This window comes from Serinus canaria (genome assembly GCF_022539315.1).
Source record: "Serinus canaria isolate serCan28SL12 chromosome 7 unlocalized genomic scaffold, serCan2020 HiC_scaffold_29, whole genome shotgun sequence".
Taxonomy (NCBI): domain Eukaryota; kingdom Metazoa; phylum Chordata; class Aves; order Passeriformes; family Fringillidae; genus Serinus; species Serinus canaria.
This window is the reverse complement of record NW_026108147.1, coordinates 2,254,662-2,281,259: the sequence shown is the minus strand read 5'-3', so window position 1 is coordinate 2,281,259 and position 26,598 is coordinate 2,254,662. Positions and strand designations below refer to the sequence as shown.

Below are 26,598 nucleotides of genomic sequence, written 5' to 3'. Positions count from 1 at the left end.
CTCCTCCACCTACCAGCAGTGCAGAACAGCTTTGCCAAGGCAGCTCTGTGAGCTGCATTTCTCCATTAACCAAGGGGAAGGAATTGGCTTCTCCAAGAAGAGGGCTTGGCAAAGAAACCAGGATCTGAATGGAAGGGGAGAGCACAGCCCTGGCTCACCATGAGCTGCTTTCCCAACTACTGCTGCTTTGGGAAGAACAGCATTGGTGACCTGAATGACCAGGACCAGAGAATAATCCAGATTATTTGGCTACAAACACTGAAGTTATTAATTGGAAAAAGAAGTCCCTGCAAGAAAAAATCAAAATAAGAAAAAAAATGACTGTGTAGTTTAGAAAAAGTCTTTAGCTATCAAAATTAAAATGAAAAAAACATTAGTAGAAGAGGAGAAAACATTGCAATCTGCTCTTACAACCACACTGTCCACAGATTCTCTACTCCAGATCCTGTTACACCATCTACAGATTCTGAGTGAAAAGAAAAAAAATGCTTCTAAAAGCCCATCAAAAATATTCCTAACCTTCTGCAATTCCAAATTCTGAATTCTATAAGTATTTGAAATCAGATTCCTGCCAACATTTTCAACAGCAGAATTTTCTAGAGAAAAAAGAAAGTATTGCAGGAAGGTCTGGGTAGGAATGGGAGTAGCTCTGGTTTTACTAAGTCTGCTGATTATTTAAGCTTTATTTTTCGTCATAGCACTGCTGCTGCAAATAAAAATTTGTATTCAGTCCTGATACAAATGGAATTAGGCAAAACACCAATTTTGAACTTCCTACCTGCTTTAAAGAGTTTATTGATCGCTCCACAGCATAATTATTTTAATAATTAAAAATATACTCTAGTGATTTAGCTTTGTTAAGTTTATTAATGTTCCCCAATAAACTTAATGACTAAAAAGACATAGTAATAAATATGGTTTTTAATCCATCAATACTGGTATCAGAACTGGAGACTGAACCTTTGGGATCAGACATGCAGCTATTTATGTCACCTTCAAAGAAGCAGGAATAGAGGGGTTAACTAGAAAATCCTTACCCCACAACAAACCAGATGTCATTAAAAAGTCATACATATGTACATAAATACATAATCCTTCATGTGCAAGAAGCTGTCAAATAAAAAAACACTGAAAAAAAATCATTCCAAAGCAACATGAGATTTTCTCAGAATGTTTTTGTCAGGGGTGATGACAACATTTAGCAACTGACAGCAAGAGCCCTTCACCTGTTTTAGCAGCGATATTCACATCCTGGCAAAAGACACCAGTGACACTGAAGAGAAACAAAACTCCTGGCAGCCTTTTCAGAGGCCTCTTGTAAAATTACAGCATGATTGCATTATCTCTTAAATTAAAAAAAGTTTCTCACCAAGTTCAGCCTGTCAAAGTTGCCAGGATTAGATCTGGGACCAAATGTATTATAACTGAGCTCAGTGCTGTATAAATATTAGATCCATTATTCAAACAGCTCACAGGACAGCACCAGCTTGATTTTACAGTCACAAAATCTCCTTGTCAAATCTCTGCCCTGGGATTTTTCCCCAGGAAAGGAAGGGCTGTGGCATGGGCCCTTCTGAGCAGCAAGGAGCTGTAAACAGCAGGGTCCCACTAAAGGAGCCTCAGACAAAAGAATTGCAGCCTTGGGCTTGGTGAGTTATTAACAGCAGCCTGCTCTGTAATTGTTGCTGAAATAATCTCATTGACACATACAAGTTAGGAAATGGAGGGCTCATTAACAAAGCCTCCAGCCTTTATTAGATCATATAAATAACCAAGAGCGCCTGCAGAAGATCGATTACGGCCTCTAAACGTTTACTGAATCAGTGCTTAATTAAGACAATTTTAATATGCAAATCAAGCCTAATTACCATCATTTGTTAATGTTAGTCTGCCTGAGCTCTAAACAACTCCAGCTGCAAATATGGGAACACCATGATATTTCTCCTGCTTTTCTCCCCCTACAAAGAGCTGCAGAGCTCATGGTCAGGTGCACTTCCTGTGTGTGTGAATGCTTTCAACACCACATTTCCAGCCACTGGCTGAAGGTCAAAAAAGAGCTCAGCCTAGCATCAAATGGAGTGGAAATGTTATGCATTTTTTCACCCACTATTTGCAAGGGCTTTAATTAATGTATTTCCTACCCCAACAACTCTGGGAGCTTCTCTTCATGAATATCTGCCCTTGTTCCATGCAGTGATTGAATTGGTGGGTTTTTCACACACTTTTGTCACCCACAAGCTGATATTGGGACTTTTTGCTCTTCCTATTTCCTCTGCCCTGGGAATGGTAACTTTCCCTAAGAGCCACCTGCCCTGAGGAGCTTCAAACACACAGGAGCTGATGGGGGAATTCAGGGCTGGGAGTTCTCATTTTCCTGCTCACCTTGAGGCCACTCAGGTAACACTGGACAAGAGACCTTTTCTGTCCCAGCTGCAGCTCCCCACCATGGAAAAGGGCTGTTTCAGTTTTCCCATCCAGTTACATGCAAAACCAGCTACAAGTGAGCAAAGTTCTGCTACTCTGCTGTCCCCACTATTATTTCACATTCCACATTCATATCAAAAGTACCTGGAATGCATTTTGACATCATCTATGGTCTCATTAAATGTCCCTTCACTTTGTATCCTGCTAAAGGTGATGGAAAGTTCCCAACACTTCCAAACCCCCTCCTCTCTCACCAAGATTCCTGTGTCAGACATGGACCTGACAACTTCCTAAGACACACAGACATATCTCAAAGCAGATATCACTGTCAAAACCCAAAGGGTTTGAAAAATTAATTCAGAAGAAAATTGATCTGCATGAGACATGCACATCAACAACTCTGCTCCACAGCCATGTCCAGGCATCTCCCAAACTCAATGGTGCTTCTTATGCAGAGCTCTCCTCTGGGCTCAGCCATCTGAGCAGCAAAGTTCAAGAACATTGTTAAAAGATCTTTGCAGGTGAACATTTTCAACACATGATTTTGATTAGCAAAGAATGAAGTGCAAGCTAAGCTTTGTCTTTTCAGAAGGCAAAGGCAAACAATTATATATCTTTTTTAAATGAGAAGTGCCTTCCTTGATAAAATGCTTTCATTTGGGTTTGATTACAACCCCCCAACATATTATTTTCATTTTTGCTCATTCTGCTTTCCTGTCTCCCTCATCACTAGGGTCAGCACACACAGACATCTCTTGATCTGAGAAGTAAAGCTCTTTCATTAGTTTTATTGGTTTTGTACTTTTCAATTTAAGCCAGAGCTTTACTGATTACTCAAAGACAGACAAATGTTTTCTCTTAAATTAGAAAAAAAATTAACATAACAAAAATATTTCAACAAAAAAAAAAGCTCAAAAGGAAACCACATAAAGCTCTTTAAAATGCACATGCATTTTAACTTGCATTCCAATTCTGCAAATTTTCAATTAAAATTCTAAAACCTCATGAACAAGACAAGATGGCACAAGAAGCTTTCCATTACAAGACACCACACTCTGTTCATTTTCTCTCCAGTGAACTGAACTGCAGATAAATGACCCAGAAAGCAGCAGGAAATGAGGACATATCACCAACAGGGGTTTATGAATATTATTTGTTAGAAGACGTGGCTCTCTTAACAATACCTGACCCGTGACTAATTTCAGGGGGTCAGGGTGATCTTTGCCCTCCCCTGTGTAGGGCATTATTCTTCTCTAGAGAAGTTCAGAGGTTAATGAATAAAGTGCCAGCAAAGAAGAAATGAGACTGAGCAAGAAAATGCTCCTTCTTGGTCTCTGCTATAAATAATGCTCTCATTAAAATTCTGCCTTGGAAGAAAGGCAAGTCCATTAGTCTAGGAGCTAATTTTTACTGGCTCCTTAGATGTATGCATATTAAAAATTCAGTGTTTATAATTGCCAGCCATCAACCACCTAGTCAGTGCTGTTCTTGGAGTTTTTAATTATTTACTTCATTTGCATAGACATTCCAATTTATGATCAACCATTTGGTTATCAAGGGACAGTTTTAGCAATTCCTCTTTTGTGTTTTTATTTATTCCTTCTTTATCCCCAGCAGGAGGGCTGAGAGGACCTTGGCCAAGGTAGGTGGCAGTGGGATGGGCTCATCCCCAGCCTCCCACCCTACCTCATGGCCAGGTTCCATGGACACCTGCTGAACACCTGCACCTTGGAGCATCACAGTGGGGTACCAAACCAGCCCTCCAACCCAATGCCTCTGCCTCCTCTTCCTCAGCCCTTGCTGAAGGCCCTTGCCTGGTTCCCTGGCCCCAGAAGGAGGGAGGAGCTCACACCTGGCAATGTGCTCCCTCTTGTGCTGCAGGTGCTCTGGCACGTTGTCCCAAAGCTGTTCTCCTTTGGGATTTTACTCTGGGGCTGTGTTCTCCTTCTCCCACAACCTCACTCTGCTCCCTGAGGATACAAAAGCTGGGAAATCACCTCCAGTCCCGTCCTCCCTTGGAACCAGCAGCCTCTGCTGTTCCTGCTCCTAGGCAGACACTCCATTTCCTCCTCCAAGTGCTGCCTGCCCAGTGCCTTGGGCACATGAGAAGGACAGAAAACCTTGGCAGCTCTGCAGTGGCACAGGAGCCTGCCCCAAGATGTGCCCTGGGCAGCCCAATTCCTGCTGCCAACACACCCTCCAACTGGACATCATCCCCCAGGGACCACCAGCCCAGGGGGAACACTGACTCCTGAAAAGCCACCCCCCATTTTTGGTTCATCCTGAAAACCAGCCAAATTGCCAAGCTCAAGGCATGCTGTCTGTCCTCAGTGCTCCCTGGTGGGCTCAGCAGCCATGGCAGTGATTGATTTGCCATCCTGGTATCCCTGTGTCCCCCCTGGCCACCACAGCCAGTGACATTTTGCAGACAGGATACCAGGCAGCAAAGGGGATGGCAGGGAGCAGCCCTGCCTGGCAGGAAGGGAATTGATTACCAACCCCTCTTTTTGCCAGGAACCATTTCTGTGCTGCAATTCATACTTTTCAACAGCCAGCCTCCAGAAGGCTTTGGGGGAAATGAGGGCAATGACACCAGAGATTACAAATCAATCACTACTAGAGAGCCTTTTTATTTGGTAGAAGCTTCTGAGCAGAAAACAGCTACCAAAAATATATAATATATCCTGATTTTCTGTTAGCTGTTTCCTTCCCTTAAGCTCTTTTATGTCCTGTTTTTCTCTTGACACCACTGCTTACTTTGCTTTCACATCGATCTCTCTTACTACTTATTTTTCATTTATCCTTGATTTTATCTTTCTATCATCTTTCTCTCTCTTAACCTACACCATCCACAGTTATCTGGGAGGGAAGTAGAACATGATCTATCTATTCTACACTGCCATCCTCCCCTTGTTTCCATCCCAGATCCCTCTCAAAAATGGGACAGTAACACTGACAGAGGATGGAGAAAGATTTATATTGTCCTGAAGTCCTCACTTAGATCACTCTGCCTGCTTTTGCTCATGGCATTCTGTGGGGTTTGGCACAGCAGGATCCATGCAATAAGGAAAAATTCCAGGCATGGAATGGGACACTCCTCCCTTGGGGGACACTTCTCATCAGGACAGGAATTTTTTAAGGGTCACCATGGATGCAGCCAGAAGGAATCAGAACACAGTTACCCCAGAGCAGCCAGCTCTGATGGTACTCACATTTCTGCTTTCTCTCATCATCTAATTTGCATCCTGTTATTAACAGAAGTGCTGTCAACAGGAATTGACAAAGTGGGAAAGAGACCTCTTCTAACAAGAAACCTGGACAAGGAACAGGTCAGTTGAAATAACTCAGCTGACATGAATTTAGTAAAATAATATCAGCAGTGCTTAAGAACACCTTTTATTAAATTCAGGCTTACTGGATCAGAGCAACTTTCTGTTCTAAAATATTACTAAGTTAAGATTTAAGTAAATGGTTAGAAACTAAAAACTAGATCAAAATTGTCAAAGGGAAATATCCAAAATTCTGTAGACACTACAGTCTGGTTTTGCAGAACAGAGGTTCCCTCCATGAATTGATCCACAGAAAGTTTTCAACCTATTGACTTTTCCTGCTAATCCCAATCATCCCAGTCTTGCAGACAGCAGGACACAGCTCATGGGGGTACAGGAGCCTGAGTGACCCATGCCACACATCCTGATACAAGATCCCAGTGCTATTTCTCCATCTATTCTAGGATGAAACTGTTGCAGAACCATCTCCAGCCAGACATCCTGGGCTGCCCAGGCCCTTTGCCAGGCACTGCACACCCTGAGCTCTGAACTCTGCCCACCTCAGAAATCCTTCCTGGGCATCTGCACTGAGCCCTCCCTGCTCCCTCCTGGGGATGGAGAAAATTCTCACTGGGATGCTCCCCAGCACGTGAGAGAAGCCTGCAAAATAAAGATGTTTCCACAGAAAGAATTGGATCAATCAGGTTTTTGATTAAATTCTTTTCCATCAGATAATATTCTAACCATGTTAAGAGTGATTCTGTGTTTAGGTCTCTAACACATCCTTAGCCTCTGTAATTATTTGGAAAACTATACTGTGTTTACTGTATTGATTCAACTATTGGAAATCTTGAGATTGCCATGAAATATTTCTTTTTATTATGCCATTTCTGAAGTTGAATATTGCTGACAATAAATAGCAGGCAATTATTTTAATACCCTCTTGCTGCATATTACTTATGAAGATTGCTCTAAATTGCTAAAGACAGCACCAATTTATCTAAACAGAGTTATTTAACACCAGTATGGATTAACTTGATCTAGGCAGGTAGGCAGAACCTATGGAACTCTTTCCTTTCCTGCTCTTAAATTAAGAAAACAGTGCTGGCCCAGAACAAGCCAACAAGTCAACCCATTGACTTTTACACCAGAAAGATAAGATGCCCTCTATCAAAATCTCTGCTACTTTGGTGATGCTTACAGAGCAATTTGGTGCTATTGAGAAAGTTTGTATTTTATATATATATATATATATATATATATATATATATAATATAAGCACCATTTGCAATCCGTGTTACCTGGACCTGAAGAATTGATCATTTCCTCGAAGCTCATATACACAAGGGAAGAAGATTTACAGAAATGGAAAACAGTTTTTGGTGGCTTTTTTTTGGCTGTGAATGCTGGCAGAAAGCCACTGTTTTTCTGGATGTGTAATTTTATGCCCTGGTGTTCAGCAGATGTTTATCTAAATCATTTAAATCTGTCTTTTCTGTTTCAGACACATTTAGTATTAAGGAACAATCCCTGAGTAACTGCATACATTAAAAGTTAATTAAGAGGAAGTTAAAGAAGAAAGAATTACTTTTTTCTTACCCCCAGCAGACATTTATTTCATTCTGGCAGGTTAAAAAATGAGAAAATTTGGAGTAAGGTGTGAGAACTGGCAATGCATATTTTTTGGGAAAAGCTTTATTATCCATTTCCTTCCATGCTAATTAGGGAATGCAATCCACTTGTTAATGCTGGCTGAGTAAGAAATGTAAATTGCTCCATTAATTTGTTTAATAACCAAACTCTCAGAAGTGGTAAGTCAGCCAGCAGATGGGAGCTGTCACCACAAGCCCAGCCCAGTTTTGAACATTGCACCAGTACACACAATTTACTGCCTTCTCAGTTATCATCAGTGCCAAGCAATGTCTTCATTGTCTCAGGTTTAATACAAAAATTTACTCTTGACTACTCAAAAGTGTTTCTGGGGTAGAAAATAGGTCTAGAAAAGGTGTGCAGACCCATCCTTGAAGTTTCTGGCTTCTGCTCTGGGCTCTCAGCTGTCCAGAGCAGAAACAAGCTGCAGTTTTCTATCTCCTGTCCTGCACTTCACACACCAGAGGCCTGCTCTGGACGAGATGTGTTAATATAATACCAACTAAGTAAATTTAGCCATTATTTTAAATTAATTAGGTATTGTGTGGTCAGTGGTCATCTGGTAGACATATTATTGCACACATGCACACACCAAATTGCTTTTTTGCTAATGACTCATTTCTTTCATTCCTGCCTGTTTCAAAAAAGCAATTAAGTTGAAAATGACCTTTTGAAGATTGTACTTGTGGACCAATCTTTTCATTTTTAATTACTTACTTTGGTTTAATTGTTACATTAGGAACTATTAAGAAAGCAGCCAGCTTCATAATCAATAATTTAATTAGAGTTTTAGGACCAAGAAGTCAATGCAAATGTTATTCTGCAGCCAGGCCTTTCCCAAAGCCTTTGAAAGAACTTTATTCCCATTTTGTTTCAAAGTGACATTGGCCACATAGAAATCAAACTAATTTTTACTGCAATACATCCTGCCCACACCTTATGGATGGACACAGGAGCTGGTAAGAAGTTCACACCCAGGTCAATCCTCACTCTGCCCAGGCAGGAGCACAGCCTGCTTCCCTCACTCCATCTCCCTCATTTTCATTTCACCCCACGCTCCCCAGACCTCTTGTCAGGAGCCACACAGCGCCTGGAACCCATGGCCAGACCTCCAATATGTTACATTTATCTATTTCTAGCTCTCTAATTGCTACTAATATTCAAAGCAAGCAGCAAGTGACAACAGATGAAATCTGCCTCAATGGTGCTGAATTAATGCCCCCCTTCCCTCCACTGCCTGTCTTTGCCTGCCCTTGCAAGCTTGCAATCCAGCAATGCAGGGAGCTGCAAGTGCAGTGGGAATTGCAGGGCCTGAGGTGTCCCTTGCTTGTGGTGACAGAGCTGGGGATCACATGGCTGCATCACTCCACAGCAGCAGCAGCTTCCACCCCCCATCATCACCCACCACCCACCACCCATCATCATCCATCACCCACCACCCATCATCACCCACCACCCATCACCCATCCTGGGCAGAGGGATGAGAGGGAGCCTTGAGCCACAGCAGCAGCTTTGCCAGAAGGCCCTGAGCCCTGCAGGGCTGCAGCAATGGAGACAATCCATGTGCTGGGAGCTTTGGGAGCAGGGCAGCAAACAGGGACTCCAGGGCAGGCACTGCTACACCTTGCCAGGGATGGATCCCAGGGCTGCTTCCCCCCTGGGAAAGGCAGGGCTGAGAGGAGGAGCCAACACCTGCTCCAAGGCACTGGAAAGCCAAAGGAAGCTGGGCTGCACTGCAAGAAGCCTGCTCTGGATGGTGCAGACTGGAGAAAACTCCTGCAGAGCCTCTTTGGGAAAGCATGACTGCACAGGAAGGAAAGCATCCAGCTGCAGAGCATCCTGGGGCTCCTGAACTGGCTCAGCAGAGTTTGGTCACAGCCTCAGGGCTGCCAGAGCTCAAAGAGCATTTGGACAATGCTTCATGGACAGGGTGGGATTGCTGGGGATGGTGCTGTGCAGGGCCAGGAGCTGGACTGGATGGTCCTTGTGGGTCCCTTCCAGCTCAGCAGATTCTGTGATTCTCCAGCAGCAGCTTAAATAACTGTGAATATCATGATGGAAAGTGTTACTTTAATCTAACCTCACTGCCATTTATACATTTCATATGAATTGCAAGTCAAGCTGGAGGTTTAAGCTTTAACACACAGAACTATCCTGTCCTCTCAAAGACTTCCCTTTGAAATTAAAAATGTAGCTTTTCTATGTTTTGGGGAAAAGACAGAGGAAGACAACTCGTGAATGGGCTGAATTCCAATGGCAACAGGACTCAGACATCCCCTGGACAGGGCTGGGCAAATCAGTGAACAGGAACAGCTTAATAAATCAATTATAACCTTTTAAGGGCCACTAATTCACCTGGAGCTTCAGAATCATGGGATCACTTTGCTTGGAAAGGACCTGTAAGTCCAACTGTTGAGCTCTGCAGAACAACCTGTCTGATTCTAAAAGGTTTAGTCTGGTTTAAGCCTAGTTTAACAGGGGGGAAAGCCTGAGGGATCAGCTGGTTCTACAGTTTGTTAAACTGTTGATTGAATGGTTTGATTGGGAAAAAAAGACAAAGAAGGAAAGACACAGTTCCAGTGTGAGGGTGACCCTGGGGACAGCAGCCATACACAGTTTGAAGGGCAGTGGTTTTCCTGCCTCTCAAAAAGAAAAAAAAAACATGGCAAAACAAGAATATTGGATATTTTCATGCTTGCATCTGGGTCAACTGATCCAAGTTGCATTTATATGATCATTATTTGAAATATTTTATTACAATCTGCCTTTTTCACTGAAGATGTTTTGAAAAACAGTCAAAATGGAGCATTTTTAAGAACTACATTGACTAAATCAGGCTTTTTTTTTTTCCTCAATTGTTTTTCATTATTAGAAAGAAATTTTGACTTTTTTCCTCAGCCATACTTCTGGTTTTTAAAAAATTGGCACCAAGTCTCTAGGAAAGCATCCCAAACAGATTTAACATAAACCTTTTCAAGTTTTCCTTTTGTCTTTTGTGATACTACTTCTGGGAGAAAACATAATCCGTATTCATAACTATTTGTTCTTGATTTCATATTTCACTGTGACTCAAATTCCTTTTCATGTGAAGACAGGGAGTTTTAAAATATGAACCCATTATTTACAAATGCACAGGATGAGGAACACAGAATTTGTTACATTTCATGCCAGGAACTGGACTGATCCTGGCACATCCCTTATTTACAGCAGCATAATTCAATTGCACTGGGAGATTTGGAGTTTGCATGGAAGAGCTCTTTGTCTCCAATACTGACAACTTCAATCTTTGACCTACTTTTGAAGAGGATTGATTTGCACCTTAAACTGCCTGTCAAAGGTTTTTTAAATGACCCATCCTGTCTATCCACTCAGCTCATGAATTCATTCCTCAGGAGTTCAAAAGGGTTCAAATAAAGCTGACAAATCCAATACTCCGAGGAGATTCTGACTGATAATTTTGTGTCTAAGGTGTTTACTTGGGGATAAATCAACTGAAATAGGCTAAAAATTATAAAGAGAGCCAGATTGCTTTTCAAAATCACTCCCTTTTGCCTGCTTAATGCTTCTCTCATACACTTGATCCTTAAATTCATTTTTCCTGCATTTGCCTCGTGAATGACCATTCCAAAGGGACACAGGCAAAGAACCCCCACCACAGAATCCCTGAAAAGATCTGGGTGTTCCCATGTGCTTTAAAAGTCTACTGACAAAAATGTTCTGACAAAATCCAGATGGAAAAGCAAAATGTCTACAAACTAATTTATATTTCACTGGAAGAAAAAAAACTACAATAGGATATGTAAGGGAATTACTAATCTAGAAATTAATAAATAGTGATAAAATAAACACTGGAAAATAAATGGTCTAAAAGATAATTTAATTAGAAGAAAATAAATTTAAAAGGTTATCTAAGGAAATTATAAATTTGGAACAATTTCCCAGTTTAACCAAAAAGTTAACCAGCTTTGAGCTGCAACAGGAACCACAGCAAGGCTGTCCCAGGCCAAAGACATCCCAGGGTGGGAGAGGATGGGCAGAAATGTGAAGGAGAAAATTGCAAGGCTGCAGCTTAGATCAGCATCCTTGTAATTATTCACCATCCATATGAAACACACAGGCAGCCAAGTGCTCATCATTAAAATGCTGCAGCACAGCTGGAAACCTCAGCCAACAGCTCAGAAACTGCCCTGTGCATGGGTTTATTTATTCTCAGCTAGGACACAGAGTGAAAAGCCCTTGGAAATGGCCACTGTCCTCAAATGACCCACGTGCCTTCAGCCATTGCCCTTTCACAAAGGAAAAATGCAAATAACCACCCCCAGATTCTTGGGGTTCACTCTGCTTTCTCTGGATGCACTGATGGATCATTCTGGGACCTCTGGGGGGCAAAATGCAAAACCAAGGGAGAGCAGAGCAGGCAGGACCTGGATTGTGGCACTCAGACCATGGTGCTGGGGCTGCTGAGTGCTGCTGCTTGCCCTCCCAGGTGGGACATTCACTTGGGTTTCCCTGCTGTTCTCACAGTCCCAATTGGGTGGGAACTCAATCCAACTCAGCCAATGTTCAAGAGCCACTAGCACACCAGGATAAGCAGAACTAGAGCACAGAAGCTGCAATTTATTAACCACTGCTCTAAAAAGGGCTGTGCCCAAGAAGCTCTTTTATCCAAGGCCACATTTGAAGAGATAACATTACCCTGGAGAAGCCCCCAGCAGCCTCTTGCTCTTTGCCCTGACTATTCCTTGCTAATGAATTCCTGTGGGTGTGGTGCAGCCCCAGAGCCCCAGCCTGCCCTGCTGGATGAAGTGTGCACCAACTCAGGAACCTTTCCCAGGGGCTGAGAGATCCAGTTTCTCCAAATCCATGCACAGATATCCCTGCAGGAGCCCAGAAGGAGGCTCTGCCTGCATTCCCAGAAGGGGAAACTGCAGGAGTCTCTGAGGAGGAAAAATGGCCAGAGCTGGGTTTTACTGGGAGCTTCTTGCTGCTGTTCAGACAGGATTTTTGGGCAATTTCATTCTGGTTTTTTTTTTTTTTTTTTTCCTTTTCCCTATGAGATTGGTGCCTGCATTATTCACCACACTACCTTGCAGCTTCTAACTTTTGGTTTTGCTGTTCAGCCCACAAATTACTGACAAGGACAGTGCAGAGCCAGAACTGGCACCTGCTCACTGTGCTGCCTTAGCCCTGCTCAAGTCATCTTTGACCCAAATAGAAAATGTTGACATCCTTGATGTCTTCCTCCCTGAATATCAGAGGTATTAGCTTGATAGTGGGGTGGGAATGGGAGCCTTTTATTTGTGTGATGCAGAAATCTTCTGCAAACAGAATGCAGAAAAACCAGCTCTCATCTTAAATCACTGAGCTGCACTGCATAAGGAAATATATCCTGGATAACTAAAATATTAAATTTGAGTATCAGGGAGCAGTAGAGACCAAAATGGACATGAATTATCAAACAATATCTCAAATGCTTGTTATTTTAAAAAATGGAATAGAAATAGAGCATTGTATGAGTGTGACTTTTTACAGAGCTCTGTGTGTGCTGAACTTTGTTCCCAAGATCAGTGACACTGACGTAAATGGGCCTCTCCTAAGGACACACAGAATTCTTCCCAAATCCTCATTGGACACATTCGTCGGGGCATCACTACTGAAAGCTGCCTTTTAAATGACAGTCTCTCCTCCATGTTTTCAAAAATGAAATATCCAGTTATAAAATCTGACATTTCAAACATCAGAAAGCACATGAGATAGTTACTAAATCAATAAGTTTCAAACATGTAGAATGAAAAATGTGGGTTTTTTTCCTTCCCTTCTATTTAATTATTTAAGTGTATAAATATTTGGTATCTCATCTGTCTGAAAAAAGAGCAGAGGTTCAAGCTTGGCTCAAATGGTGTCGAGATGAATGTGAGCAGTCCCAGGAAATGGCTCCTGAGGCTGTGGGAGATGCAGAGGAGGGGCAGGGCCCTCATATGGCAGGAATTAACCCAGGCAGGGGAACTTGGACTCAGGGGGTCAGGGGCTCTTCTGCCCCTCTCACATTCATCACTGGACACACTCAGCAATTCCTGAGTGGAGATGCTTTCCCTGATGTGTCAGTGAGGAATTGTTCTGGTGAAAAGCCAGAACACGCTCGTCTTTCTATGAAACTGGCACCAAGAAGAATAAATTCTGCAGCTTATCTTGGCACCAGAGCCATCAGCTTCTCTGGCAAGAAATTCCCACCAGAGAGCTGCAGCCTGGGTCTCCACAGCTGATCTGTGTGGCTGGCACAGCACAAGGGTGGTTCCTGCCCAAATCCAACACCAGAGCTGTAATTCTTCCTCAGTGTTTGGAAAGAGCCACAAGTGCAATTCATCTTTCACTGTTCTCACTTTCCTATAGCCCTTAGGTTTAAAATTAGAGTCAATGTAATGAAGATTTTTTTAAAGCACTGGATGGATCTTACCTTGTTATGCAGGGAAAAAAAAAAAAAAAAAGGAAGAAAAGTAACACCCTGCATTTCCAAAGTCTGCAGGCTGCATTAGAGTTCTACCTTAGTAATTACAAAGATTTATGTTCCATCCTGTCCCAAATCCAGAGCTCATTGTCCATTCAACTTCCACTGCTCTGACTTACAGCTCTCTGTATCCATTATCTTTAATAAGAAAGAGCTGACTGCACTTAATGATGGAAGAGTGAGATGTGATTAGCAATAGGAATGTGATTTATGAGAAAACAAACCCAAGCATGGTTCCCAGGTTTCATTAAAAGTATCTTAAATGTACTCCTTAATGCTAATTGATCTCACAGAGATGGGAAAATACTCTATTCCCAATTAATGGGACAAAATAATTCAGCATCTTTCTGGAGGGAACATTTAATAGCATTCAGCATTTAGAGGGACGTGGCATCTTGACAGGGATTTCACCACCTCAAGTGAGGCTTCACCGTGAGCATTTACCCCAAACCATGCAAGATTTCCCACTGGACATGAAAAAAATCCAACAGCATAAATACACAACAAAATGCCATATAGAATGTTTTCTTTTCACAAAAGGTCTTTCCTTCCTTAGCAAAATTACCCAAAGCTGAAAAACAGAGCAAATATAGAGGCTTTTTCCTTATGTTTGTCAAAGGAAAACTCCTTGATGACTCTGTTAATTTGCTATAAGCAGGAGATTACTAAGATATTTGCAAGATAAAGTTCCTTGCAGGATTTACTGAAAACAAAACAAAGCAGAAATCTATTTTTCCATTAAGCATTTCGCTTTTGTTTGGATTGCAATAATTTTTTTCCTCTTTTTGAATTATTCATATTTGGATATCAAATATTCCTACAAACCAATGCATTTAGGAATAATGAGTCTTGACTAGTTTCATTTTAACTCATTGTGCTTTCTGACCAGGATGATTATTATTATTATTAAATGACCTTCTATTCAGTCTGTTCCTATAATCCATAAATAGAAATTGCCTAATAAGCATCTCAAGTATTCCAGTGTCATTTCCATGCAGTTTTTCCTACCCTGTGTTTGTATAGCTCTGATGACAGCACCATTTAATCCACAGCAACAGCTCTGCCTGCTTCCTCTCAAATCCCTTCCATGAACACAACCCTCTCCATTTGAGGCTGGGATCTTGTACCTTTACAGTCTGAGAAATGCACAGTGGCTGGAACATCAACTGAAGAATTAATTTGAGAACTTCAAAAGTTGCTCCATACCACAGAAACAGCAATAATTATTAGATTTTCTGATGAAAGAGGAAAATAATTTCTTTGGCCTTGTTTTCATGTTCTCCTTGAACAGGATTTGCATATTTGGTTTGCAAAGCAGCAGGGACAAATCCACTCTCCAGTGTACTCAATCCATTTTTACCTCTTCCAAAGAATGAAGGTAGAGAAGAACAAAGGAAGAGATGCAGAGTTTTTCTCACCACCTGCAGTGATATAATATGGAGAAAATAATGCATGTTCCACGAGGAATCAGCAGAGTTCTGGAAGAGGGGAGGCAGATTCCTTCTAGAGGAAGTGTTACATGGAGACATTTTTGGTCAGGAAATACCAAGTGTATCAGTGAATATTTTACTGGCACATCACCCTCACTTTCTATTTGGATTTCACACTGGGTTTTTTTTTTTCTCATGTCACACACATCACTAAATCCTGAATTCAGGAAAGACCAAGGCAAAGCCTGCCTACCTTTCTGACATCCCAGAGACACAAGGTCTTGTCAGCAGAGCTGGTGACAGCGGTGCTGGAGCAGGGCAGGAACTCGATGCTGTTGACTGAGTCCTTGTGGCCACGCAGGGTGTATCTGCACCTCTCACTGCAAGAGATAAAAACAGGAATGCAACACCCTCCACTCAGGGTAATATGAACAACAGACAGCTTCAGGGGAATGAAGAACACATTTTGTGCATCTCCCCAGCTCCTCTCTGGAAAAATGAACACTGACAGTGATTCCTCACCCCAGCACTGCACTACAGAGAGAGTTACAAACCCCAACCCATTGGTGTCTGCTTCCCAGTAAGGAAGGCATAAAGAAATGAGAAGTTGGTTTTAAAAGACTGAATCCTAAAGGAGGAACAATGAAAGCACCACTTTGTGTTCCCTGGGTGGATCCTCAAAAAACCTTGTTGATGCAGAACAAAATGGGAACGTGGATGAAAAGGCAGGATAGAGACAGCACAGTTTCCTTTTCATACACATGAAATTCCTTTTCTTCCAAGGGTCTGAGAGATCTATTGGACTGTGCCCACGTGCACCCTGAAGAAAGCCAGTGAGTGCTGGCAACCTGGTTTTCCTCTCAAGGTCTGCACAGAGGCTTGGAGAAAGCAAGTGGTGCCTGGCAGCTCTTCACTTGTCCCTGTGGACACCCAAAACCCTTTTCCCTGAAGGAGAGGTCTCTGGCTATGGATGAACCACTCCAGTGGCCATTGTAAGCTCCAAGTTCTTAAAGCAGAGGTGAGGGAACAGAGGTGCACCCCAAGAAATGAGGCGTTCATCATGAACTAACAGCTCAGATGGAATTACCTGGGAAGTGGTTCTGAAAGTTCTTTCAAGGCTGAAGACACTCAGGCACTTCACCTTCCCCCAGCTGAGCAGCAACACCCTAGAGCTTTTGGGCTGCCTTTCTCACCTCTTTGCTTTGTTTTCTTTGAATGAGTTCATTTCTAGGACAACACTGTTGGTCCTTCTCAGCTGAGGGGATGGACCTGATACAGATGGAACTCCATTGTAGGAAACTGGGCACAACCATGATGACACTGCTGTGGAGAATCAGTCCTCTCACCAACAGCCTGACCTTGGCTGTCCAGCTGTAATTCCATGAAAACTTTTTGGATTTTGCTCTGTGCACACACCAGAGCAGAACATTCCTTAAGCTGGAGCTGAGAAGAGAAGGAAGAGCCCAAGGATGCCCCATCCAGACAACACAGAAGGTGACAGACAAGTCTGGGATTACTTAAACTCAGCAGACTGGCAAAGCCTTAACTCCTTCAGGAGTGTGTCAAGAGGGAGGATGATTGGAAATAACCCAGGATCCATCACTGATTATTAAACAAGGGCATCACTCCATGATTTCTTCAGATATATGTAAAACTTAAATGTGCAGTATTTGTATTGTTATATCCTCTGAAAACACACAGGTAGGGGAGCATAGTGTAGAAAAAACTAATCAATGTAAACTCAGTAGCAGTTCTATCCTCTTTGTTCAGCTGAGTCAAAAATAGGATGAAAAAATAAAAGCCAACAACTCATCATAAATTACTGCAGCTTTCAGCAAGAGCTCAGAATTTTATTCCCTGCTCATGTGATTCTGACAGTAGGAACACACCTCCCTGGAGCTGGCTGCTGAATATATCACTGGGGCTTGCAAATTAGATGACTGGGTGGCTCTTAACAGAGGAATTTCTTACAATATTTATTAAGGAAGCTGTCAGCAGGGGGGAATTAAAGATGTGATTTTTCTGCCTTTTTTTCCCCCTGCCTGTATGTCCCCAGAAGGCTCTCAGAGCTCTTGCCAGTTCTGTACCACGAGCACAGGAGAGCAGTGTCTGCAGTGAGGGGCAGGCCAGGAGAGCTGCAAGGTTGGGATGGACACTGCCCTGAGCACTGATCCAACCCAGGGACTCCTTTTCCATGTGCCATTCTGGAATGAAATCCTGTGCTGAACACCCAGCCTGTCCCCACAAAGGCAAAGCAGAAGGGAAATAAGTAGCTTCTGAGGAGAAATATTATCCAGGAAATAGATTTCAAAGAAATATTAGATTGCACTGGTATCATTTTACAGAATCTATGTTTTTCTATCATAGATAATACATTATACCACCCAGTGTTATCTGTTATATAGATTACATGTATTATTTTGTCACAAGGACTCATTTTAAACTAGACATAAAGTGCTTGGCTGTTAGAACTGGGTGCACAAGGTGTCTGATATTCATGATCAGATATATGACAGGAAAATAACTTCAGTAAAATAATTCTTTTGTCTCACAGTCTCATGGCAATGTTTTACACCACAAACATGCCTTTTCCTTCTCAGATCTCACACTTTTATTTGTGCCTAGGAATGCCATTTTTTAAAGGTTCCCAATTGTTTTTAGCTTCCATGTTCCAATGTAAAGGCTCTGAGCTGCTGAACACTTTCTGACAAGGAAAATCCTGCTGCATTTTGTTTGTGGTTACTTTACATTTTTTAGAACATAGACAGCTTTCCATACCACAGTGTGAGAGCAGCTCCATTGGAAGAAAGGGGATATTTTCCTGTAATAACAAGATGTGTCTATGCCCTCCTCAAAGGCTGGAGAAGAATAATACCCTCAACCTGCTTGACTGGGCTTGGGGTGAAAGAACACAGGAAAAGGGAGGCAGTTAAAGGAGAAAAAGATATTTTGTTTGTCAGGCCCTGATGTAAATCTGGACCATCCCAGGCAGACAGGCTGCAAGAACAGGCTTGTGAGAGAATAATTAGGTGCCAAAGCAGGAAGGCCCATTCAGAATCCCTTAGCAAGGTGAAAATGGACTGATGATGTGATGGACCATGACAGCAGCAGAAGGGAAGGAAATGATTTGCACTTTTCCATCAGGAACACAAACACCCAGCCCTGATGCAGCCTCTCTCCTTCCCACTTCCCTATCACTGCACTCTGATGAGCTCTGGCTCTCGAGATCTCATTTACCACTCTGATAACTGACTGACTGAATATTTCTGAGAACCTTTCCCCAGTGCTACATAAAATAAATTCATCTTTCTGTCCAGCTGAGACATAATTTCAGCAAGATTGTCTTGTACCAGCTATCTTCTGGTTGGAAAGGGCAGCAATTTATCTAGATGTTCTTTTTCCACAAAAATAAAAAAGAAGTTGATGTGAAGGGTAGAGCATCACCCTGTTTTTTCATGCAGGTTCATGTTCCTATCCAATGGAAGAAGTTTATCTACATTAGAATAAATCTGCAGTGTTTTTTCATGGAAGTTCATGTTCCTATCCAATGGAAGAAGTTTATCTAATTAGAATAAATCTGCAGTGTTTTTTCATGGAAGTTCATATTCCTATCCAATGGAACAAATTTCTCTACATTAGAAAAATCTGCAGTGTTTTTTCATGGAAGCTCATGTTCCTATCCAATGGAAGAAGTTTCTCTACATTAGAAAAATCTGCAGTGTTTTTTCATGGAAGCTCATGTTCCTATCCAATGGAAGAAGTTTCTCTACATTAGAATAAATCTGCAGTGTTTTTTCGTGCAGGTTCATGTTCCTATCCAATGGAACAAGTTTCTCTACATTGGAATAACTCTGTAGCTCCATGCACTGGGTATTTTTCTCATTGTGAACCCAAAGCCTCATGGATATGAGCCTCACAACCTCTGAACATCCTTGTTCAGAAGACAGAGAGATCATGTATGAGCAGCAGGTTGGACACTGGCACAAATCCTGATGCCTCAAGAGGTTCTCAATAAATGATGTCATGAGAGAGATGCTGCTCAGTAGTTTAGTATTTTGCAGACTGCATGTTAAACATCACTCAGATACCACTCCAACCTTCATCCTTTCCCTGTGTTTGTACAGGACTAATTATCCTCAATGTTTTCTTTTTCTCTGCAGTCAATTCCTCTCCCTTAAATCCAAGTGAGATAGTGATGTCCATCAATAAATCAGCCTTCATTCTACCTCACCAGGTTTGGATGTTTCCTAAGAGTTTCAAACAAATATGGACAGATACTAATCCAGAAGTACATCCATGCCAGGACTGTTGGCTTCAATTAACCATACCAATATTGATACCATGAACTCAACAGATTGGGAAGATTTCATTTCTAGAGACTTCTCTTCTGAAAATCCCATTCCAGAATGGTTCATTCCATTTCCAAAGGGCTTTCAGTAAAACTGCATTGAAAACAGAAGAAATGAAAGATTTCCACTTACATAAGACTTCAGTGAATATTCCCAGGCTCTGCACAAATATAAAACAGCAGCCAAAAAATGCCCCAGTCAGATAGTGCAGAGGCTGTGCAGTAATTGAAAGGGAACACAGGCAGTGGGCAGGCTCCTCTTGCCCTGCACACTTCCCCAGTAGAACTCAGGAAGAACAGAGCAGTGCCCAGCCTGCCCTCAGTGCCAGCCATGCAAACCACAGCCACGAGGCACAGCAGATGTGGCCGACTCTTCTGCTACTTTAGGGTTTCAAAAAACCACCCTAGACATGCATGCTGGCAATCCTATAGAATTTGGATTTTTTTTGCCCCCTTTCTTGGCTTTTTTTCTTTTTTTTTTTAAGCATGTGGTTTCTATGTTCAGCTCTGTTTGGAAAAATGGGGGGAGTGGAGGGTGATACCATTTCAGTGAGTACTTAGGCAGCCATCATGACTTATTTTATTTCTGTGCCATATTGAATCTCAGTTCAAGCATGGTAATTAAAACTACCTATACAGCCAATCAAAATAATGAGATTTTGAGCTTGTTCTTTGGAGTCAGTGCCTCTCCCACACACCTTTTTCCACACCTCCAGAGGAATTCATTAAATAATGAATCCCCAAACAGGAACTCCCAAACTGTACTATCTTTCCCCAAAACTGCTCTTTGAAATGAAGCAAACACTAAACTAAACTCTCTCTCTGGTCTATTGAGAAATGTTCTGTGTGAGCTGCAATCACAATTTTCAGGGTAACTTGAAAGTCACCTGCTGTGAAGGTGGACACAGCATTTCTGAGGAAGATTTGTAAAGAGACACCACAACCAGCCTCCAGTGCTCCTACTGGGCTGTAACTGGAACAGTCAAAAGGAGAATCTTTTTAACAAAACCTAACCCTATCACTTTCTCATAGCATGGCTTTAGCTCCAAAATTTGTTTAAATTTGGCATAGAACTTTCCCAGCCAAGATCAATGGCCAAGGGTAGCAAATGGGCTGGCTTAAGACATTAAAATGCCAGCTTGGTTTATGCTGTTATAAATGCATCCTATCATGTCTTTACATTTTATGACCTCTATTTTATTTCTAGGTAGCTTCACATATGACACATCCAATTATTCATGTCAAGAATGTAAAACTACCAGTATTTCAGTAAAAAGTGCCTGCCATCATTTATGACAGTGATTTTTTTTTTTTTGGACCCATTATTTCACCAAATGTAACACATTTTCTGAGACACTGACATGTGAGGACACTTACTCTAGAAAGTACATTTGTTTCTGAAAAGATACATGGAAGTATGATGCTGTCAATATGAAACACTTTGTTCAATTATTGCTTATACTTAAATAAAATGGAACTCTCTTCCAATTGTGAACATTCATTTGTGCCCTCACTCAAACCAGTGTCTGACACTTGGAAAATGCAGTGCTGAAGGAGATATTACTTCAGCTTCTGTGACAACGCAAACATTTTTCCTCCAGTATTTAGAAACATTTAGAAAGAAAATACAAATTTAAACCTTCTCTGTGTAATTTATTTTGATATTTAGCACTTGTGGAACATTTTAATCGCTGCAATCAGAGTGCTCTGCAAAATGAGGAGCAATCCCCTGATTTCAACAGAGCTCCAAGTCAGGCTTTCCCTGGCAAGGATCAGTTTGCAGAGCTACTCACAAGTTTCTCAATCTGGTGAAATTTGCTGTCAAATAATTTGAATTTTTGCACTTTTTGAGCTCACAGGGAGCAGAAGCAGGATTCAGTACTAAACCCTGGTGTCATCACTCCCATCAGGGACTGAACCCCACAGGCACCATGAGCACATCCCAGTCCTGCTGGAAGCAGCCACAGCTCTGCCACTGATGTCAGGAGGAGCAGGATGAGATCCAGCTCTGCCACTGATGTCAGGAGGAGCAGGATGAGATCCAGCTCTGCCACTGATGTCAGGAGGAGCAGGATCAGATCCAGCTCTGCCACTGATGTCAGGAGGAGCAGGATGAGATCCAGCTCTGCCACTGATGTCAGGAGGAGCAGGATCAGATCCAGCTCTGCCACTGATGTCAGGAGGAGCAGGATGAGATCCAGCTCTGCCACTGATGTCAGGAGGAGCAGGATGAGATCCAGCTCTGCCCCTGATGTCAGGAGGAGCAGGATGAGATCCAGCTCTGCCCCTGATGTCAGGAGGAGCAGGATGAGATCCAGCTCTGCCACTGATGTCAGGAGGAGCAGGATGAGATCCAGCTCTACCACTGATGTCAGGAGGAGCAGGATGAGATCCAGCTCTGCCACTGATGTCAGGAGGAGCAGGATGAGATCCAGCTCTGCCACTGATGTCAGGAGGAGCAGGATGAGATCCAGCTCTGCCACTGATGTCAGGAGGAGCAGGATGAGATCCAGCTCTGCCACTGATGTCACGAGGAGCAGGATGAGATCCAGCTCTGCCACTGATGTCAGGAGGAGCAGGATGAGATCCAGCTCTGCCACTGATGTCAGGAGGAGCAGGATGAGATCCAGCTCTGCCACTGATGTCAGGAGGAGCAGGATGAGATCCAGCTCTGCCACTGATGTCAGGAGGAGCAGGATCAGATCCAGCTCTGCCACTGATGTCAGGAGGAGCAGGATGAGATCCAGCTCTGCCACTGATGTCAGGAGGAGCAGGATGAGATCCAGCTCTGTCACCACAGGAGACAGCTCACACTTTGCTCTGCTGCCCAGGAAATTGAGCATGTAAAAGGAAACTCATCTCTGAAGGGGGATGGACTTAACTGATGAGTGCAAGGGTGTGATTTCCCCCCTTCCTCTGTCCTTGTCTTCCTCCTCCTACCAAAAGCAAAGTTAAGTTTCCCAACTAGGAAGGCTTAGCCAAGGAAGAAAGAGCCCCAGAATTATACATATGTTTCATTAGTGTCTTCTAGGTATATAAACAAACATTCCTGATCTGACTCAGCACGTTTGTAAATCTGTAATTCCTTTTCTCAGACCTCCCTGTGAACAGTCAGACTGTTAAAACACAGTTTCTGAACTGCATCAAATTGTGTCCTTCCACTGGCAGGAAATAAATTATGTCAACAGGTACATTTTTGACTTGCTTGGTAAGTTTTGAAAACCTGCAGCAGTTTGTTTTTGAGAATGCAGATTTCCTCTCTGAGATCAAGCAAGGCTCCTTTCCTCTCCCTTTTCAGGAGCTGAACTGAGCACTGCAGCTTTTCTTTAACACCAATTTGTAAAGACTCAGCTCTCACCAGCTCTGCTGCAGCTCCTGCTGGAAACTGCAACAAAAGCCACCAGGATTTAGTAGCTGAAGAGATTCCACCTCCTGCAAGAGGGAAGTGCAGTCCCAACCCTCTCCTGGCCCTGCTGGGGGAAGGAACACCCTGGGCTTTGTGCTCACACAGGATGCACCTACACCTCCAGGTACCCTCCAGTCTGCTCCAAATTTGTCTTCCACTTATTGGGAGCCCCCACTTTTAGCAAAACTCCAAGAGAAGGCTGAAGGGCAGTGCCTGAACATGCTGGTCCTTAAATGTGGGTAACACTGGATGAGGCGTGAGCACACTCGTGCTCCCAGCCCAGCCCCAAGCACCTTGGGGCTCACTCTTGTGAGACCTCCAGAGGGTTAAAGCCTTCCCACAGCAGGGAGGTGGCCAAAAGCTTCTCTAATCCTTCCCTTCCCACCCCACACCCTCCCATTCCCCTCCTACCCCTGAGGCATTCTGGGCTGTTAACAAGATACTCTGTCAACAGCAACACCCAAACAGGACAGGAAAGCTATTTGATTGTGCTGGAAATTCATTTCATCTCCAGGGACCTTGCCTCCTTCCATATTTTGCTGTTCTAAAAATTACTTCGTCCCATTTCTATAACTTGAAAGAGCCTCTTTGGCAAATAATACACAGAAAGGGAAAATTGAATGTACCTGAGAACAAAAAAATACAAAAAACCACATGCAGAGCAGAAAAAGAGGGCAATGCATTACATTCAATGAAGTCTGATAGCTTGAACTTCAGATTCAGTGAGGTCTAATAGAGAGGGACATTTGGCAAAATTCCCCTAATAAATTTATAATTAACCAGCAGAAAGCAAGGCTCCAGTCAGGTTTCTATTCTGCAGTGAAATTAGATAACAGCCAAATAATCACAGTCCTTGAAAGAGAGTGCTGTGAATGCAGGAGAAAAAGGTTGCAAAACTTCATGCCTTACCTTTGGGATTAAAGTGCTTATTTGCCTCAATTCCTGGTAATTTATGTAACACAATATGTATTAGTGGAAAAGTAGCCAATTATAGCCCTGTATTTATTTTTCTGGCAGAGCTCTACTGTGTGTATTTAAGTAGAAGCTGTGTGTTTATTGAGCACGTGGAAACTTCCTCTACCAGGCAGATGCAGCACTGAGTTAAAAAATACTCTCAGACAAAAAAGCACCAAGTTTTGAGGCCACCACTGCTTGCTGTGGTGTTGGACACAGGCCTGGCTGCCTGATGCCAGCCTGGGAAATATTAAAAACCTTCTTTTTTACCATGTTTCTGTAGCAGGTGCACACAGATAGTGGCAGGGTGGGCTTTACAGAACAAAGACTCTCCCTGTGCCATGGTTGGTTGGAACTCTGTGGCACAAATAGGCAAAAAAAAATATAATCAATTAATTTGGTACTTGATTGGTTCCAATACTACCCCAACTCAGGATCTATTTTGATAAAAGTTGAGAATACTAAATATGATTGACAATAGCTTTATATGTTTTTGTGAGTGAAAAGACCAAGTTATTGAATTAATAATATTCTACTTAGGCTTTCATTAGAAGGTGTGAAAACTCTGCCAATAATCTATCTGCTTTTTTATTGGCTTGAAACATGAATAATGAATCTGCTCATTATTACACTGAAGATTTAGTCTCTTATTTTCTTGCATTTCTTTGAACTAATGAAGTGTTCTATGAGAAGTATTATTATTTGTATTTTCTGATTCTAGATGAAGGGGTTTTGGTGTGAGGCTTTAATTTTTTTAAAGGCAAGATAAAACAGTAAGACTGAAGGACTTAAAATCTCTACTTAAGAATAGTCTATGGTCTTTTTGTAAGATTGTAATATATTCTTCAGTTCCTTTTACTATGTAGGCTTGGCTGTAGCTCATCAAAGTATCTTTCAAATCTCACTGCTCAACACTTGATTGTTGGCAGCACAGGGCACGTTTCAGCTCATGGCAACAGCTGTTGCAAAAGCTCACTTTCTATTGAAATTGGGCTCCAAATAAATGTTGGTAACTTATTTCTGCAATTTTAGTTTGAACAGAAGCCTGTTACTTACAATCCAGATTTTTCAGAAGTGAGATGCATTTTTAAATGTTTCAAATTTGGATTATGTTTCATGTGACAAGGATTGTACTTCCCCAGGGGTAGAGTTAGGTCAATAAAAATGACTTTGAAAGTCATGGGACAGAAAAAGATTTAGGCTTTTATATCCCAAATGTAGATTATAAGTGCCCTTTTCATCAGCTTGGTCAAAGCAGACCAAGTCAATTACAAGGTTGAAAATGTGCCTACCAGAGTGATGCCAGGGAATGCTCTAAAGTAATCCTGACTTAATTAGTAATTCTCACCCCAGCTGCCAGTCAGAAATCATCCATTTGTTAACACTAATGGGAATGTTCTGGGCATTCCCAGAACCTCTGTAACACACCAGGGGGATTTGGTCCCACACTGGTACCCACCCCAATGTCCATGCAGAACACACCTTGCATTCTGTATTTCAAAATCCAGGTCTAGCTCTTTCCTCTGCCTCTGGAAAATCAACACCCACGTATCAAACCATCCATTTGTGGCTATGGCTTCTAACTTTTCCATCAAGTCTGTCTGCATGCAGAAAAGAAATTCCATCAGCCAAAGGAGAAGCTTTGTACAGCCCAGTGCTGCCAGCACCGGCAGGATCTGCAGCAGGTCCCCTCCAGGGTCAGCTCTTGTATTTCACAGTGCTGGAACAAAATGCTGTTTCAGTCCTTCAGTCAGGAACTAGAACACAAACTCCTCCTTGGAAATGCCTGTGTCTCCTTGCAACACACAGAAAGCCAAGCCACCTATCCCAGAATTCCAGACCTCAGTGCAGGAACAAGGTACATTCAGGTTCAGAAAGGTACATGGCAATTCTTAGATTATTTTTTGACTCTTACCCTTGCTCAGCACTTTCTGCAAATCAAGTTTCCTCAGGGGATTTTTTTGTTGGACAGGTGAAGACAGGAGCATTCAGAAATGACTTATTGAAACCCAGAGCCTTGTTTCATGAAACAATTATCTCCTCCCCCCTCCAGGCCCAGGGGTCTGAGCTAATCAGATCAGCACAGGCTCAGCAATAATGCAGCATTGAAGCAGGCCAGGACAAGCAGTGTGTTTGCTGCTCAGCAGTTCTGCCACTGAATAAGCAAAGCCTCTCCCCTGTGCCAGAGGGCTCTCCTCAATTACCACATCAGCTGACAGCAGTGCTGAGCTCATGGCCTGCTCCACACTCCAGATGAAGCTGTCATGATCTTATTATTTGTGTCTTCTTTTTTGCTTTCATTACAAGGACTTTACCTCTAAAACTCCTGCCTGTTCAGGCTAACCCTGAACAAGTAAATGCAGATGTCTCAATCCCTCCCTGCTTTTAAAGACAACAGCACACATGTGTTTTGATGGATCACTGTCAAGTGGTTTCATTTTTTGTGTCCTTATATTAAGGCTCATCTGAGAACTATTTGAACAGGTTATTTTGCAGTTTTAGGCTTTTGCTGTTCAAAGAAAATATTGTGGAGAAGATGAACCATCTGCACTCCACATTCAGATCCCCTTAATGGTGCATTCCAACCACCCTGCAGAATTGGTTATTTCTTT

At 42.4% G+C, this 26,598-nt stretch overlaps 1 protein-coding gene across 1 annotated transcript in view; it reads right to left on the bottom strand.

Moving 5' to 3' along the window:
* SPAG16 (sperm associated antigen 16) overlaps positions 1-26,598 on the bottom strand; it is a 286,793-nt gene that overhangs the window by 110,165 nt on the left and 150,030 nt on the right. Inside the window, exon 14 of the mRNA XM_050987617.1 lies at positions 15,532-15,658. Coding sequence (XP_050843574.1) covers positions 15,532-15,658 — 127 coding nt within the window. The remainder of the gene's footprint in view (positions 1-15,531; positions 15,659-26,598) is intronic.